Source organism: Prunus mume, linkage group LG4 (genome assembly GCF_029339155.1).
Source record: "Prunus mume cultivar Tortuosa linkage group LG4, ASM2933915v1, whole genome shotgun sequence".
Taxonomy (NCBI): domain Eukaryota; kingdom Viridiplantae; phylum Streptophyta; class Magnoliopsida; order Rosales; family Rosaceae; genus Prunus; species Prunus mume.
In genome coordinates this window covers 25,536,747-25,552,967 of record NC_142701.1, presented here as the reverse complement: position 1 = coordinate 25,552,967, position 16,221 = coordinate 25,536,747, and the positions used below count along the sequence as shown (strand labels likewise).

Here is a 16,221-nt window from a genome sequence, read left to right as displayed (position 1 = left end):
TGATACCTTAAAGATTGATTTTAAGGTTGACATCCCTATATATAAAGAGATGTTGATCTTGAACAGCTAGATAACTGGATAGACACATTAGAAACTTATTTCACAGTTTATAAGTATTCTAATGTGCAAAAAATAAAATTTGCGAGTTTGAAACTTTCAAGTCACGCCCTTACATGGTGGAAGTCCTATCAGAGACGGTATGATGTCTCAGAATTGACTTGGAAGAACTTCAAGAAGCTTTTGAGAAAACAATTTTATCTAGTTGGCTATGAAGATGAAAGATGGTATAAGTGGCAACACTTCAGACAAAGATTTGGGCAGCCTGTACAAGAGTATACAATAGAGTTCCACAACCAAGCTATGGTTTTGGACATTGACGTCTACGACTACGACGTTTTCATGAAGAATATTGGAGGTCTTGCCGACTACATACGGAAAGAACTAAAATTGTTCACCGTAGATACTATTGAAGAAGCTACTATGAAGGCCATCGCCATTGAGGCAAAAAATAAAAGAACTGACAAAAAGGATGACAAATCCAAACCTGTCAACAAAACTAACTAGCAGAAAAAGAAGAAGCAGAGCAAGGAAGGTCAGACAGAGAAGGTCTACTGTGATCACTGTTAAACCAGCAAACATGCCAAAGACAAGTGCTGGATACTCCATCCTGAGTTTAGACCAAAGCGAGAAAAACAACCAAGGGAGAAATGACAGAAAAGCCACCTTAACTGCACAACAGGAAAAGCTTCCGAGTTGAAGCAACCTGATGTTACACTTACCCTTATGACAAGACCAGCAATTACTGAAGACACATACAACCGTGAAGAGTTGTTTCATGTGAATATTCAGGTAAAGCAAAGTGTTGTACAAGCTATCATTAACCTTGGAAGTCAGAAAAACCTGATTTCAGAGGCTTTAGTAAGAAAAGTGGGTTTAGAAACCACACCACATCCTAAGCCGTACCCGCTAGGATGGATTCAGAAAGATGTTGACTTACAGATCACGAAGCAAAGTACCTTCAAATTTGCTATCACCAACCGATATATCGATGAGGTGACATGTGAGGTGGTTCCTTTAGATGTTTGCCAAGTCATATTAGGCAGTCCATATTTATGGGACTGAGATGCCATCCACTATCGAAGGCTTCGCAAGTATCGACTTGTGAATGATGGGAAGGAGTTCCACATCAACGATTACAAGCCTCAAGCTACAAATAATTTGCTTACAGATAATTTGCTGACAGCTAACTAAGCCAAGAGGTTAGTTAATTCATGTGAGCGATTCGTTTTGTTGATGATTGGACCTCGCAAGATCAAAGTTCTGGAGCTGTGACATTGTCTACATTGTCTTTATCTCCTACGTAATGCTCAGACATAGGGAAATTACAGGAGAAGTTCAAGGACTTATTTCATAATGTGCAGGGTTTGCCACCACGGAGAGTTGTGGAGCATGAGATCCAGTTGGTAGGAGATTCACATCTACCAAACTAGGGTATGTACCGTACTTCTTTGATGGAATCTGATAAAATCAAAAAGCAAATTCAGGGACTTCTTGAACAAGGAGTTATCAAACCTAGCTGCTCACCATGTGGTTCGCCAGTGTTACTTGTGCCTAAGAAAGACGGAGGCTGGCGTATATGTGTTGATTATAGGGCACTCAACAAAATAATCATCAAGAATCGGTATCCATTGCCAAGGACTGATAACCTGCTAGATTAACTACATGGTGCACGTTACTTCACTAAGCTTGATCTCAAATCTGGCTATCACCATGTCCACATCCATGAAGAAGATACTTGGAAGACTGCATTCAAAACAAAGCAGGGACTCTTCGAGTGGTTAGTCATGCCATTCGGGTTATGTAATGCTCCAGCTACCTTCATGCGATTGATGAATGAGGTACTCCGCCCTTTCATTGACGACTTCGTCATTGTATACTTAGATGACATTCTCATATTTAGTGTCACATGGGAGGACCATATTCATCACATTGCTCAAGTTTTGGAGGTTCTACGAATAAATCAGTTACAGTTAAATGGTAAGAAGTGTGAATTTGGGAAACAACACCTCGTATACCTGGGATTCATTGTTGGTGCAGGAGAATTGAAAATGGACCTAGAGAAAATACATGTGATTTCTCAATGGCTTACACCCCGTTTAGTGACTGAAGTTCGGAGCTTTATAGGTGTATGTCAATATTTGCGAAAGTTTATTCGGCACTTTTCACAAATTGCAATACCCTTACATTCACTTACAAAGGCCAATCAAAGGTTTGAATGGTCGAGAAACCATGAAGAATCTTTTCAATTGTTGAAACGAAAGATTACAGAGGCCCCAGTACTAGCATTACCAAATCTGCAGAAACCATTTGAAGTAGGAGCAGATGCATCAAACTATGCCATGGGAGCCGTATTATTTCAAGATGGGAAACCAGTTGCATACCATTATGAGATGTTTAGTGGACCGGTATTGAACTATCCGACTTATGACAAGGAGTTGTATGCAATGCATCAAGTAGTGAAGCATTGGAGAGCTTACTTGTTGGGAAAAGAAGTCGTAGTTCACTCAGATCATAAACCTCTTCAGTTTTTAACTACACATTCCAAGTTGCAGCAAGCTCGCCATATGAAATGGATGTCTTACCTACAATAATTCAATATTGTGATAAAGTACAAGAAAAGAGCAACTAATAAGTTGGCAGATATGTTATCTAGACCACCTGCACCAGTTAGTTCCGCATTGCTAGTGGCTATGCAAATCCAACCCATTATTCCTTCTGAATATGCCAAAGGGTATGACACATATACTGATTTCAACTCAGCATATGCCAAGCTACAATAAGGAAAGACTAGTGAGTTCCAATTGAAGGATGGACTAATGTACAAGGGAACACAATTGTGCATTCCAAAATATGGCGACAGATTGCAGTGGATTCGTGAGGCTCATACTTCAAAAGTAGCAGGACATTGTGGAGTTGAAAAGACTTTATTGAATCTTCGTCGCTATGTGTATTGGCCAAAGATGCATCTCAATGTTTCACGATACATTCGAGGTTGTGTTCTATGCAACACATCGAAGCCTTCCAATAGAAAGTTAGGACTGTATCTTCCATTGCCAGTACCTAGCCCACCTTGGGAGTGTATCTCGATGGATTTCTTAGGTGGATTGCCTAAAACCAAGTCTGGAAATGACTACTTGTTTGTGGTGGTAGATCGTTTCAGTAAGATGGTGATTCTCATTCCATGCAGGAAGACCGTTACTGGTGAAGGAGCTGCTAAGTTATTTTTCCAACATGTTTGGAAGCATTTTGGCTTACCTACATCGATTATTTCTGATAGAGACAATTGATTCTTAGGCCATTTCTAGAGGTCGTTATAGGGAATGATGGATACCAGATTGAAAAGAAGTACTGCATTTCATCCACAGACAGATGGGCAAACGGAGGTTGTAAACTGGACTATGGTACACTTATTGAGGGGTTACAATTCAAACCATCCAAAGACTTGGGATGAAAGTCTCCCTTACTTACAATTTGCTTTTAACCGAGCAATTCATGGTTCCACACTCAAATCTCCATTTGAGGTTTGTTTGGGTTATTTACCCCAGAGTCCTTTTGATTTAGCATTCACTATGAGTGACCAACCATTAAGTGGGAAAGAAGAAGAAGAACTATTTGAGCACAAAAATTTCTCAAACGAGTCAGGAAGATTCATATTGAAGTAAAGGCACAATTGAAACGTTCTCAGCAACGGTATAAAGCCCGCCATGATAAACCTCGTGTGCCATGTAACTTCAAAAAAGGTGACCTAGTATGGTTACACCTTGAAAAGGAGTGGCTAACCGGTGAAGGCAAGAAACTGAAGCCTATTCGTTATGGACCGTTCAAGATCATTAAACAAATTGGTGATAATGCCTTTCAACTTGACTTACCACCATACATGCATATGTACTCAGTCATAAATGCCGAGAATCTTAAACTTTTTGAGTCATCTCTACTTAATGATGATCCCGAAGAAGACACTCGTCTTCCATCAGTTGACGACTTGCGGATTGAACGAGAAGATCCTTTGCAGGAGGATTGTATATTGGAACAGAATGTTCGCGAGACCAGACATGGAAAGTATGAGTATTTTCGTATTGGCAGTAAATGGCAACTTCCCAGCAAATCAAAATGATATATTCGAGACAAGGCAAAAATAGAGTTTCCTCATCTCAATTTAGCTTGACCAGGAGCTCAAGCATCTTAAATTGGGGAGCCATGATCCAGGAGGATCTATTAACAAAAATAAACATAATATAATATAATTATAATTAATTATATTAAATTATTAAATTATTAAATTATTTAAAACCACAAAAACTAATGGTTTATAACGAATTGTTATAAACCATAAAAAGTTAATGGTTTCAAAATGAGTATGATTTTAGGCCATTCATTCTTTATGGCTTAAAATAATTTACTATTTTAGTTTAGTTAATTTAGCAACCGAACCTTGTATAAATACGTAAGTTATTCATCGAAATGTGTCAAGCAATTCTAAAAGCAGAACTCAAAGCAGTTCCTTAGCTTCTTCCTTTTGTTTCTTTAATTGTCTTAAAATTCCTCTCGTTCCTTTATTCCTATAAACTAGGAATTCATAGTTTTATTGACTAGAAGTTTTGGATCAATAATATTCCACACATAGATCCACAAATTGTGGTCCCTAACATGGCTGTTGGTTAATTTATGCACGAGGCATGCCCTTTGCAGGATGATATATATTTTATATATACTGCGTTTCTTAGCATTGGTTTACCCCAATATTTATCCATTATTGCAACATACACACATATGGCATGGCATGGTTCCAAGGTCTCTTCTGTTATTGTTGAAATCAGCAATGAGGCGAGATGGAAAAGATTCCATGGTTTTCATCATGTGTTAATTTTTATGAGAGAGAGAGAGAGAGAGAGAGAGAGATAGAGATTGTATGGTATCAGCAGCCTAACCAGATCTTTTGGGATTTCTTTTGTGATTAAAAATTTAAGAATATTTGACTGGTCGGCAGCAAGAGATTGTATGCTTCTTCTAGATATACATTTTTATGTAACATTATATGGTAATCTTTGATTATGTGTCGTTCTCTGGGGCGGTGGACTTTTGATCCTCAGCTCAAAAGCACATGCAGGATCTGTGGTCACTGCTTTCATACCAACTAGAAATATGGGAACTTAACTTTGAGTCAACGTAATTGGGATGATCTTAGCTGTTGATATTGTAGAAAAAGGATATAGAATTTGTGGGACGGTCAGGACTTCATGATTGGTTGACTTTTCAGAAATCAACGGGGGTTTGACTTTCCGGTTTTTCCTTCTATAAAGCAAACAACAATCTGCTCACCTGATACTACATTATTATTATTTGAACTGTAAACTTCCAGCTTTTTGGGTCCATCAACAATATCAAATCATCAATGGCTAATGAAATTAGCCATCTTTGTTTTTGTTTCTTATGGATTTTGGCAGCAATGGTGTTTATCATCATTTTCTTGAAGCACAAGAAACACTGTACCACAAACAAGCAAAATCTGCCACCTGAGGAAATGGGGCTTTCTTGGATAGGCCAGACCATGGAGTTCTACAAAGCTCAACGTAAAAACAGTTTGTTTGACGATTTTGTACAACCCCGGATTACGAAATATGGCAAAATCTTCTCAACACATCTCATGGGATCACCAACTGTGATTGTAAATGGAGCCAATGCTAATAAGTTCCTGTTGTCCAATGAGTTCAAGTTGGTGGTGAGCTCGTGGCCTTCCGCGTCGGCTCAGCTGATGGGGAAGGACTCCATCATGGAAAAACAAGGAGAGAGGCACCGCTGCCTTCGGGGCTTATAGGCTCAAGCCTTGGCCAGGCAGGGCTTGAGACTTTAGTGCCCAAAATATGCAACTCTGTGCAGCTGCATTTGGACACGAAATGGAAAGGCCAGGACAAGATTAGCCTATATCGTTCGACGAAAATCTTGACGTTTACCATAGTGTTTGAATGCTTGTTGGGGATCAAAGTGGAGGCAGAGATATTGGATACCTTTGAGAGAGTTTTGGAAGGTTGCAGCACCAGTTATGATTCCTGGGTCCAGGTTTTGGAGAGCAAAGAAAGCAAGGAAGACGATAGAGAAAATGCTGGTTGAAGTAGTAAGAGAGAAGAGGATGCAAATGGATGGCAAGCTAGAAGAACAAGAGGAGCAGGGAGGGATGTTACTGTCGCGATTGGTGGCTGGGATGATTCGAGGAGAAATTACCAAAGAGGAGGTTGTTGATAATGTGGTTTTGCTAGTTTTTGCAGCTCATGATACTACTTCCTTTGCCATTGCCATGACATTCAAAATGCTGGCTCAGAATCCTTATTGCCATAGTCTCCTACTTAAAGGTATATAATCTTTCATGCAGTCCAAGTTCATCTAACGGCAAAAATAAGTTTATTCTGTTATCCGAGAAACTCCGCATTCAACAAACTTATCAGTGAGTTTCATTTCATTTCCCATCAGAACATGCTGAGATAATGAGAAGCAAAAGACCAGGTGAAAATCTGACATTGGATGACACAAAGAAGATGAAGTATACCTGGCAGGTTGCTCGTGAAAGCATGCGGCTCTTCCCTCCTATATTTGGCTCTTTCAGGAAAGCCATTGCTGACATTGAATATGAAGGCTTCACCATTCCCATAGGATGGAAGGTACATATGTGTTCTGCTTTGACCACACTACAATTTTATGCAGGTTTATACTTACAGTGTTTGGACTAATTTTAAGTGGTTTATTTTATTCAGGTTTTGTGGACAACATATGGAACACATTACAATTCAGAATATTTTCAAGATCGTCTGAGTTTCAATCCAAGTCGGTTCGATAAGTCTGTTCCACCGTATGTGTTTCTTGCATTTGGTGGAGGGCCAAGAGTGTGTGCTGGGTACCAACTGGCCAAGTTGAATATCCTCATACTCGTGCATTTTGTTGTTACTCTTTATGATTGGTCTTTGCTATATCCTGATGAGCCTGTAACCATGGATCCCCTCCCATTCCCTTCCCAAGGGATGCCTATCAAAATTACCCCAAAGTTATTTTGAAAAGCACAACAACCAAAAGTTCTTGCAGCTCATCACTTTATCCGTAACCAGGAAACTCACATAATGAAAGATTTATGCCCCCAAGTTAGCTTTTGATTGAATCAGTGTCTCATCCTACTAGATGTGAAGACAGTATTTCAATTCATATTCCAGACAAGTAATAACAAACAATAGGCTGACACGAACTTCGAATGCCTACAATGTATTATTGTTACATGTGAAAAAAAATTCATCAGTATGATAGTATGACAGTCATGGCATCAAAAATTGATTTGACTTTGAACCCAAGGTTCCTGAGAGCTACTATTATAGACATTAAACATGCGCGGAAGAGGGGGTGTAATTTGATTTGGAGAAATCATGCACACAGATTTACATTGAAAGAAGCTACCACAGATCCTAATCAAGAATCATCAGCTAATCTTTTCTAATATCTTTGGCAGAGGAGTCCTTCAAAATAACAACTCATTGGAAATTTGTTGCATGGTTGGTCGAGATTGTGGATTTGTTCTCAAGCATGCAAATGCAAGGTTTAGAACAGTGACCACCTTTTCAACAACATGATTTCCAGGAGGTGAGAGGCGGGGGTCCAAAACGTCCTTGAGTTGTATAGGTTGGGCTGTTGATGTTAATGAGTGACAAAAAATAGGAGATGAGATCTCCAGGATGCTTTCCCATGATCACTTCTAATGCTACCACTCCAAAACTATAAACATCACATTTCTCATTCGTTTCCATTGTGTATGCCAACTCTGCAAAACAAATATCAATTCATGATGAGTAAAAGCCTATCCATCATATTTCTGAAATATGCAGCAGGCCATGTATTATAGACAGAAGACAAGCAGGAAATAAGTACCTGGAGCACTGTATCCAAATGTGCCTGCAAACGAAGTCCAATTCGAAGTGTCAGCCTTCAAGAGCTTAGCTGTACCAAAATCCGAGACATAAGCCCCATACTCTAAGTCCAGCAAGATGTTCTTGCTCGATATGTCTCGATGCAATATTGCAGGTGAACAATCATGATGCATATAAGATAATGCATTAGCCACATCTTTGACAACATTCACTCTCTCAATCCATCCAAACTTAATGGCATGTTTTTCGTCGGTCAATATGTTTTCCAGGCTTCCCCCTTCTATGAAATCGTAAACCAAAAGAGGGTGTTGTGGATGTGAACAAAAACCATAGATCTTCAATATGTTGCGGTGACGAATTTCTGAAAGAGTACGAACCTCACTCTCAAAAGCCAAATTTGCTACTCCACTGTCTTGTACAATGTGAAGTTTCTTTACTGCAACAATACGACCTGTTTGCAGTTTAGCTTTATAAACACTTGCATTCCCTCCCACTCCTACACAATATTTGGAGTTGAATTCCTCTGTAGCTTCAATGATGTCTTCATATTCCAATCTTCCATCATAGCTCCAAACTGCAAATTGGTTTTCATTTTGCGCTTCTTGCGAATAGCAACGCACCCAAAGAATCCCAAATACTACAAATGCAAAAAAGAGGATGGCTAAAACAAAGACTATGATGAATATAACTGATTTGCTGCCCTTTTTCCCTCCTCTTGTTTCAGGCGGGCAAGCGTTCAAACCAGTGGCATTACCACACAGGCCTGTGTTATTCTCAAAAGCTACCGCTGAAGCCTCAAGGAATGCTTTGTTGTTGGGAAGAGGACCCTCCAAATGATTGAAGGATAGGTCAATAACTGTCAAGCTCAACATATTATCAAAGGTATATGGGACCAAACCAGAGAGCTCATTATGGGAGAGATTCAATGCTTCCAACTTTACCAATTGTCCAAGCTGTGGCGGTATTTCCCTCATCAGGGAATTTTGACTAAGATCAAGAACTTGAAGAGTTTGCATGCTTCCCATCTGAAGAGGAATGCTCTCACTGAATTTATTTTTGCTCAAATTCAAGTTCAGTAACTCTCTGCACCCATCTAATTGTTCCGGAATTGGTCCATTGAAATCATTGGCTGCTAAGTTAAGTTGTTGTAGATTGGTTAACATTCCAATTTCTGGTGGGACACTACCCGAAAGTTTATTATCACCCAGGTTAAGGTTGAACAAGGATGTCAACCTCCCTAGTTGCCTTGGGATTGTCCCAGTGAGATTATTCGAAGAGAGGTCAAGTATATGCAGCTGAATTGATCCCTCAAACTGAGGAACTCTTCCGGAAATTCTGTTGTTGCTGAGCTTCAAGCTTTGTAAGTTTTGACATTCTCCCCAGTTTTCAGAAAGTTCTCCATAGAATCTGTTATAACTGAGGTCGACATAAGCTAATTTCGGATAAATGCCAAACTCTTCATTTATGTTTCCTGTTAGCTGGTTTCTTTCAAGCCTCAATCTAACTAAGCTGTTGCAGTTTCTCAAGCTTGTAGGCATGAGGCCTGTCAACTGATTGTTATGTGCTGTAAACATTTCAAGTAATCCACCACTGCATAAATCTGGGGGAATATTACCAGACAAGTTGTTGCCACTCAACACCAGGTGCTTCAAAAATTTAAGATTGCTCAATTCTGAAGGAAGGGAGCCATTTAGTCTGTTATTTACCAACCCTAGGCGGGTAAGAAACTTAAGCTTTCCTACTTCATTTGGAATGGTTCCAGTTAACTGATTACCCATCAGGTACAACTCCTTCAGCTTAGTCAGGTTTCCTATACTGGAAGGAATTGAGCCAGAGAAATTGTTTTCCCCAAGATCTAGAACATTTAAGTTTGACAGGTTTCCAATTGATTCTGGAATTGAACCTGTGAGATTGTTTTTCTCTATATGAATCACACTGAGTGAATTCAGCATACATATTTCCAGAGGGATATTTCCAGAAAGTTCATTGTTATGAAGAGAAAGAATGGTTAAGTTTCCCAACAAACCAACTTCATGGGGAATGGACCCATTAAGGTTATTTTCAGAAAGATCAAGGATTTGAAGACTTTTCAGAAAACCTATTTCTGATGGGATTGTTCCAGAAATTGAGTTATGGCTCAAGTTAAGGCTTAGGAGACTGGGGAAAGACGAGAAACTGAATGAATGAAGTGTACCTCTTAAACCAGAACCAGTGAGGTTCACATGAGTGATGCTTCTAATATTGTTGCAACCAATCCCATCCCAATTGCAAGTGCTGTTTCCAACCCACGAAGACAAGAGAGACAGGCTTGTGTTGTCAAGGCTAGCCTTCCAATTCAGGAGAGCCTCTGCTTCCTGTTCTACAGCTGAAGCTGAAGGTGCTAAACAAGAAGAAACCAACATGAGAATAATAGCCATTAGGATGACTTGAAATGAATGCTGTGAAGCAGCAGCGTTAGCAGAAAGTGGTTTCTCTTTTTGGGATGCCATGGTTTTAAGCTGTGAATATGTCTTGGTTACTGCAAATCAGGAGATGGCACAAGAAACCTATCTGCCAAAAGTGGGTGGTTTGGCCTCGTGCAAGAGTGTGGTACTTAAATTTGGCTCAATATACTTGTACACAGTGCAGGCTCCATTAGAATATATATATATATATATATATATATATATATATATATATATATACACACACACATACACACCTACACATAATATAAAGGCCCTCTTGTAGGCAAGGATATGATTGAAATTCTATCTTCATCAGTCATGGACTTTATTATTGTTTTATTACAAGTAAGGCATACATTTGATGGAAAATATTTGCCCTCCTTACTAGGTAAGTAAGTAGGATCCTATATTCCTGTTACTAGCAGTGTGACATATGTGCAAAAAAATTTCTTCTTGTATTTTTAATGAATTATTTTTATATTTGTGTCAAATTATAATTCGGAAAAAGAATGAGCATCGATAAAGAGGCAAGTAGTATCCATATTTGATTATTTAAACTTATAGTTAGCATAGGTTCATGCCTATGAATTCTGAGCCAAGTGTGAACATTAAACAGATCAAGTTTTCCTTGGAAGACCTAATTAGGTAGACGTCAAATATTTTGGTGACTTTAAAAAATGCGTGTTTGGCATGTCAGTACAAACAGAGAAATCAAAGGCTCCGAATTTGAAAATAGATAGTTGAAGCCAGTAGATAAGGCAGCGCAGCCTCCCCATTGAGACATTGCATTCAAATTTTACCCTTTTAGAATTTGTCAGTTGAGTTGACCTTTGACCTTTTGTCAAATTCTAGTACTCTACCCATATTCTTCTCTCTCTTTTTTTATCTTACAAGAAAAGAGGATGCAGGTTCTTCCGTTTCTTTCTCCAATTGAAGTTTCAAGGTTCTTGAAAGTTGGAAGTTTGACTCTTCGCACATTCAACATGGACGAGTCACGACTGTACGCAAAAGATGATAGCCATCTTTAGTCAAAGGTTGAATTACCTAACTTTTTCAACCATCTATGTTTTCTTTTCCTTTTTCTTTATTTTCCCTTTCACGATGAAGCCAAAGCCAAATTGTGTTAAGATATTACCCAATTTACAGGGGTAAAGAAAAATAACATTTTTCTCTCATTGCTTAGAATTAAGATATGGTAAAACCATCAAAATAACTGACAGCTAAAAGATTTTTTTATTTCTGAATATATCAACAGTACCTAACTTCCTATAGACTTTGAAACAACTTTGGCCTTTCAAGTTCTTGAGATAAATTATGATACAGTAAGACATGGTGAAATCAAGCTTGGTTAACCATTTGTCCCGAGGTAATTTTGTCAATTGTGAGTTGTAAAGATATCCTTGGAATTTATAGCTCCTGGGAGACTTGTTGCATGGTTGGCCGAGACTGTGGTTTGTTTTGCAAGCTTCACAACAAGCACCAGTTTTTCTGCAACTTGATCTCTAGGAGGTGAAAGCCTTTGGTCCAGAACGTCCCTCAGCGGTGTATCCAGCGCAATTGGTGTTGTCGAGGAGAGAACGAAGATCAGGAGATATCCTGGACGCCTTCCCATGATCACTTCTAAAGCTAACACTCCGAAGCTATAAACATCACATTTCTCATTCATTGCCATTGTATATGCAAACTCTGAAAACCCAAAAAGCAATGAGAGTGGCAATATTCATATTATTCAATGCATGAAGCTAACTATGAGAGAAATTAATCTCTTGTTATGGAGTTACAATAGTATTTTAGTTACAATAGTTAATCCTACTAATGATATGAAATGGTTAGTTGTCAGTTACGTTGTTATTAGGCCATAACTCCATATTTATGTTTGTGATAATGACTTATTGTAACTGCAGATTATTCTCTACAGACTTTATATATATATTGTATAATGATCATATGAATAAGATAAGGGAAAATTAGTTTCTACAGATAACATAATATTCAAAGATGAAGCCAGCCGTATATATTAGGACCGTGACAAAGCTATACCAACTTGGAAATAACTACCTGGAGTAGTGTATCTAAATGTGCCTGCAAATGAAGTCCAATTGGAAGAGTCAGGCTTCAAGATTCTAGCTGTGCCAAAATCAGAGATGTAAGCAACGTGCTCTAAATCCAGCAAGATGTTCTTGCTTGATATGTCTCGATGAACGATTGGAGGCAAGCAATCGTGGTGCATATAGGATAAAGCGTCAGCCACACTTTTGACAAGGTTTATCCTTGCAGTCCATTCAAACATAGTTGCTTCTCTGTCATCCCTTAGTACCCTTTCTAAGCAACCTCCTTCTAGACCATAGAGCTTCACAATGTTGCGATGGCGGATTTCTGAGAGTGCGCAAATCTCACTCTCGAAAGCCTTAGAATTGTTATTCCACCCTCCTGTAGCGTGTGAAGTTTCTTCTGCAACAATCTGGCCTGTTTGCATCTGCGCTTTATAAACACTTGCATGCCCCCCTCCTCCTACACAATGCTTAGAATTAAATTCCTCTGTAGCTTCAATGATGTCCTCATAAACCAATTTCCCATCATAGCTCGATATATCAAATAGATTTTCCGTTTGTGCTCCTCTTGACATTTCCTGTGATTCCCTTACAGTATGGTGATGGCGACGAATGGTGATGGCCGCAATCAAAATGATCTTATTTTTACTCTTTTTCCTATTTCTTCTTGTAGATTGGCATGCCTTCAGACCTGTGGCATTACCACACAATCCTTTGTTACTCCCTAAAACTTTGATTGGAGCCTCGTTGAAAGCTCTGATGTTGGGAAGATGACCCTACAATTGGTTGTAGGAGCCACGTGTCAAAACAAGTCTATTTTAAAAAATTAAAAAAATTAAAAAACACGGAGTATAGCCGTGCGGCTGTACTGTTACCGATTTGGCAAAAAAGGTATAGCCGAGCGTTTAGTTTGTACTTTATAGATATTAATTTGCTAGTTTCAACATATCCAAAGTAGATATATTATTCTTATTCAATAATGTGTGAGAATTATTTGTATAATACATAAATTTTGTGTATCTTACTAAAAGTTTTGTAAAAAATACGTGTATAAAACATTAGAAATACGTATGTACATGTACAATACAACTATTGTAAGGTTATTTTTTTTTTTTTAAAAAATGCGAGATGTGTATAGAACACGAATGTATTATTGAGAAATACATATGGATATATATATATATATAAGACTATAGTCGTTCATCTATACTATCTATACTAGTATGGCCGCCTGGCTATACTATTTTTTTTTCTTCAAAAAAATAGAAAATAATTGAGAATAGGCGGCTATACTATTTATTTACTATAAAATAAAATTAAAAAAAAAACAGAGCAGCCGTACTGCGCCTCCCACGTGCAAAATAGTATAGCCGCTCGGCTATAAGTTTAAAAAAATTAAAAAAAGACTGAGTATAGCCGTTCGGCTATACTATTTTTAATATAAAAAACAGAGGACCCTAGAGATTACACGCCACGTGTCAAAACAAGTCTATTTTTTTAAAAAAATAAAAACACGGCGTATAGCCGTGGGCTGTACTTATTTTTTTAAAAAAAGAAGAGAGAACCCTCCATTGATTAGGCACCACGTGTCAAAAAGTATAGCCGTTCGGCAATAGTTTTTAAAAAAATAAATCATAGTATCGCCTTATACTATTAAAGACGATAAAAAAACCCGAACACCGCCGGCTATACTATTTTTAAAAAAAATAGAAAATAATCGAATATAGCCGCTCGGGTATACGATTTACTAAATAAAAACAAAGTAGCCACAGAGCGACTAGGCGCCATGTGTGAAATAGTATAGCCGCGTGGAATACGGTTTCGGAAAAAATTAAAAAAACTGGGTATAGCCGATATGTCAATAGCAGTCAAGTGAAACATATTATCAAAAGTGGATGGGAATGAACCAGAGAGATTCAGTGCTTCTAATTTTTCCAGTCTGTGGTGGTATCTCTCCTCTGAGTAAATTGTTGTTAAAATCTAGAAAATATGGAGAAAATAACATAATGTTTTCCTGGTTCCTTAAAATATGGAGAGAATAACATAACAGCTATCTAGCTAACAATTATGACTAAGATCAAGAACCTGAAGATATTCTACGTTGCTAATCTCAGAACGAAGACTCTCATTCAATCCATTTGTGCTGAAATTCAAGTTCAATAACTTTAAGCACCCATATAATTGCTTGGGAATGTATCCACTGAGATTGTTTGCTGCCAAGTTAAGTTGCTCTAGATTGGACAGTCTTCCAATTTCCAATGGAACACTGCCTGAAAGTTTATTACCACCCAGGTTAAGGTCGAACAGTGACACTAGCCTCCCCAATTCCTTTGGGATAGTTCCAATTAGCTGAAGCGACTCCCCAAGCTAAGAAGGTATTCCTCCGGAAATTCTGTTGTTGGAGATTTTCAAGCTTTGTAGACGTTGGCACTGCCCCCACTTCTGATAAAATTCCCCATAGAAATTGTTATAGCTCAAATCAATGTAGTTCAAGTGTGGATAAACTCCAAGGTCTTCGGAAATGTTTCCTGATAACTGGTTTTTGTCAAGCCTCACCCTGTATGAAGTGGAACAATTTCTGAAGCTTTTCGGAATGGAGCCAATGAAATAATTCTCATGTGCTGTAAAATTTACAAGTAACCCAGTGCAAATGTCTTGGGGAAGATAGCATGACAAAATGTTGCTAGACACCCCTAAATTTTGCAAATTTGTAAGATTCTTGAATTCTCCAGGAATGGAGCCATTGAGATTGTTTACAAACAATCCTAGTTTGAATAGCAGTTTGAGCTTTCCTATTTCTGGTGGGATGGGGCCACTCAATTGGTTTTGCTGCACATCTAATAAGGTGTGCTTGGTCAAGTTTATTAAAGTTGGAGAGATTGATCCATAGAAATTATTCTCAAAAATTGCTAAAATAGTTAAGTTGCCGAGGTTTCCTAAGGATGCAGGAATTGGGCCCGTTAGGTTGTTAAATTGCAAGTGGAGCTGGTTCAGAGATTGGAGATTAATTTCCTACTTCTTGTGGGACAGTTCCAGTAAGTTCATTTTTGAACAGGTATACTAAGGACAAGTTGCTCATGTTCCAAATGGATGCTGGGATTGGACCTGTGAGGCTGTTTTTACTCAAATCCAGCTCTTTGAGCGAGCTGAGTGATCCTATTTCTTCAGGAATGGATCCGTTTATGGCATTATCATCGAGACGAAGTATGTGAAGACTTGTCATGAGGCCTATCTCAGATGGGATTCTTCCAAAGAGTTGATTTGCAGACAAATCAAAGTAGATGAGCTTAGAAAGGTCGGCCAAGCTGGAGGGAATGTTGCCATAGAAAGAGTTGTGGAAGAGATCAAGGCTTAGGAGAGAAGGGAAAGATGAAAAGCCAAAAGCATGGGATTCTTCCAAAGAGTTGATTTCCAGTCCAGTCTATATAAAAACATCTCGACACATGTGCAGTACAGAAGTGATGAAGCAAAATATGTTACTTGCAGTGCCTTATTACTCTCTCTCAGTTTCTTGTCTGGCAATGTACTTGGATACCTGGCTGAAGAGATGGTATTATAGCATGAGCTTTGCCTCTCTTTTTTTTTTAAACCAATAGTACATCAAATTTATAAGAATAATATATTAGATTTCGTAGCACAAGGGATGTTCATTTACGGATGAAATTATTGAACCTCAAATGAGCCATCCGTGTGATGACAAGTATACACATTCTTATGGAACTTTAGACATTTTCTTGAAAGTACTTATCTATCAATATCAGT

The 16,221-nt window shown here is 38.4% G+C and overlaps 1 protein-coding gene and 2 pseudogenes across 1 annotated transcript; 1 reads left to right on the top strand and 2 right to left on the bottom strand.

The window, feature by feature from the left end:
- The first annotated feature begins 5,143 nt into the window (after positions 1–5,143).
- On the top strand, positions 5,144–7,111 carry LOC103328830 (taxadiene 5-alpha-hydroxylase-like; annotated as a pseudogene).
- Positions 7,112–7,286: 175 nt separating this feature from the next.
- On the bottom strand, positions 7,287–10,556 carry LOC148918284 (uncharacterized). The gene is given in 3 exon segments (XM_089050952.1): positions 7,287–7,739; positions 7,741–7,855; positions 7,963–10,556. Coding segments are annotated over 3 exon segments (2,787 nt in total). The 5' UTR covers positions 10,451–10,556; the 3' UTR covers positions 7,287–7,555.
- Positions 10,557–11,701: 1,145 nt separating this feature from the next.
- On the bottom strand, positions 11,702–16,145 carry LOC103328764 (uncharacterized; annotated as a pseudogene).
- Between the last annotated feature and the right edge of the window lie 76 nt (positions 16,146–16,221).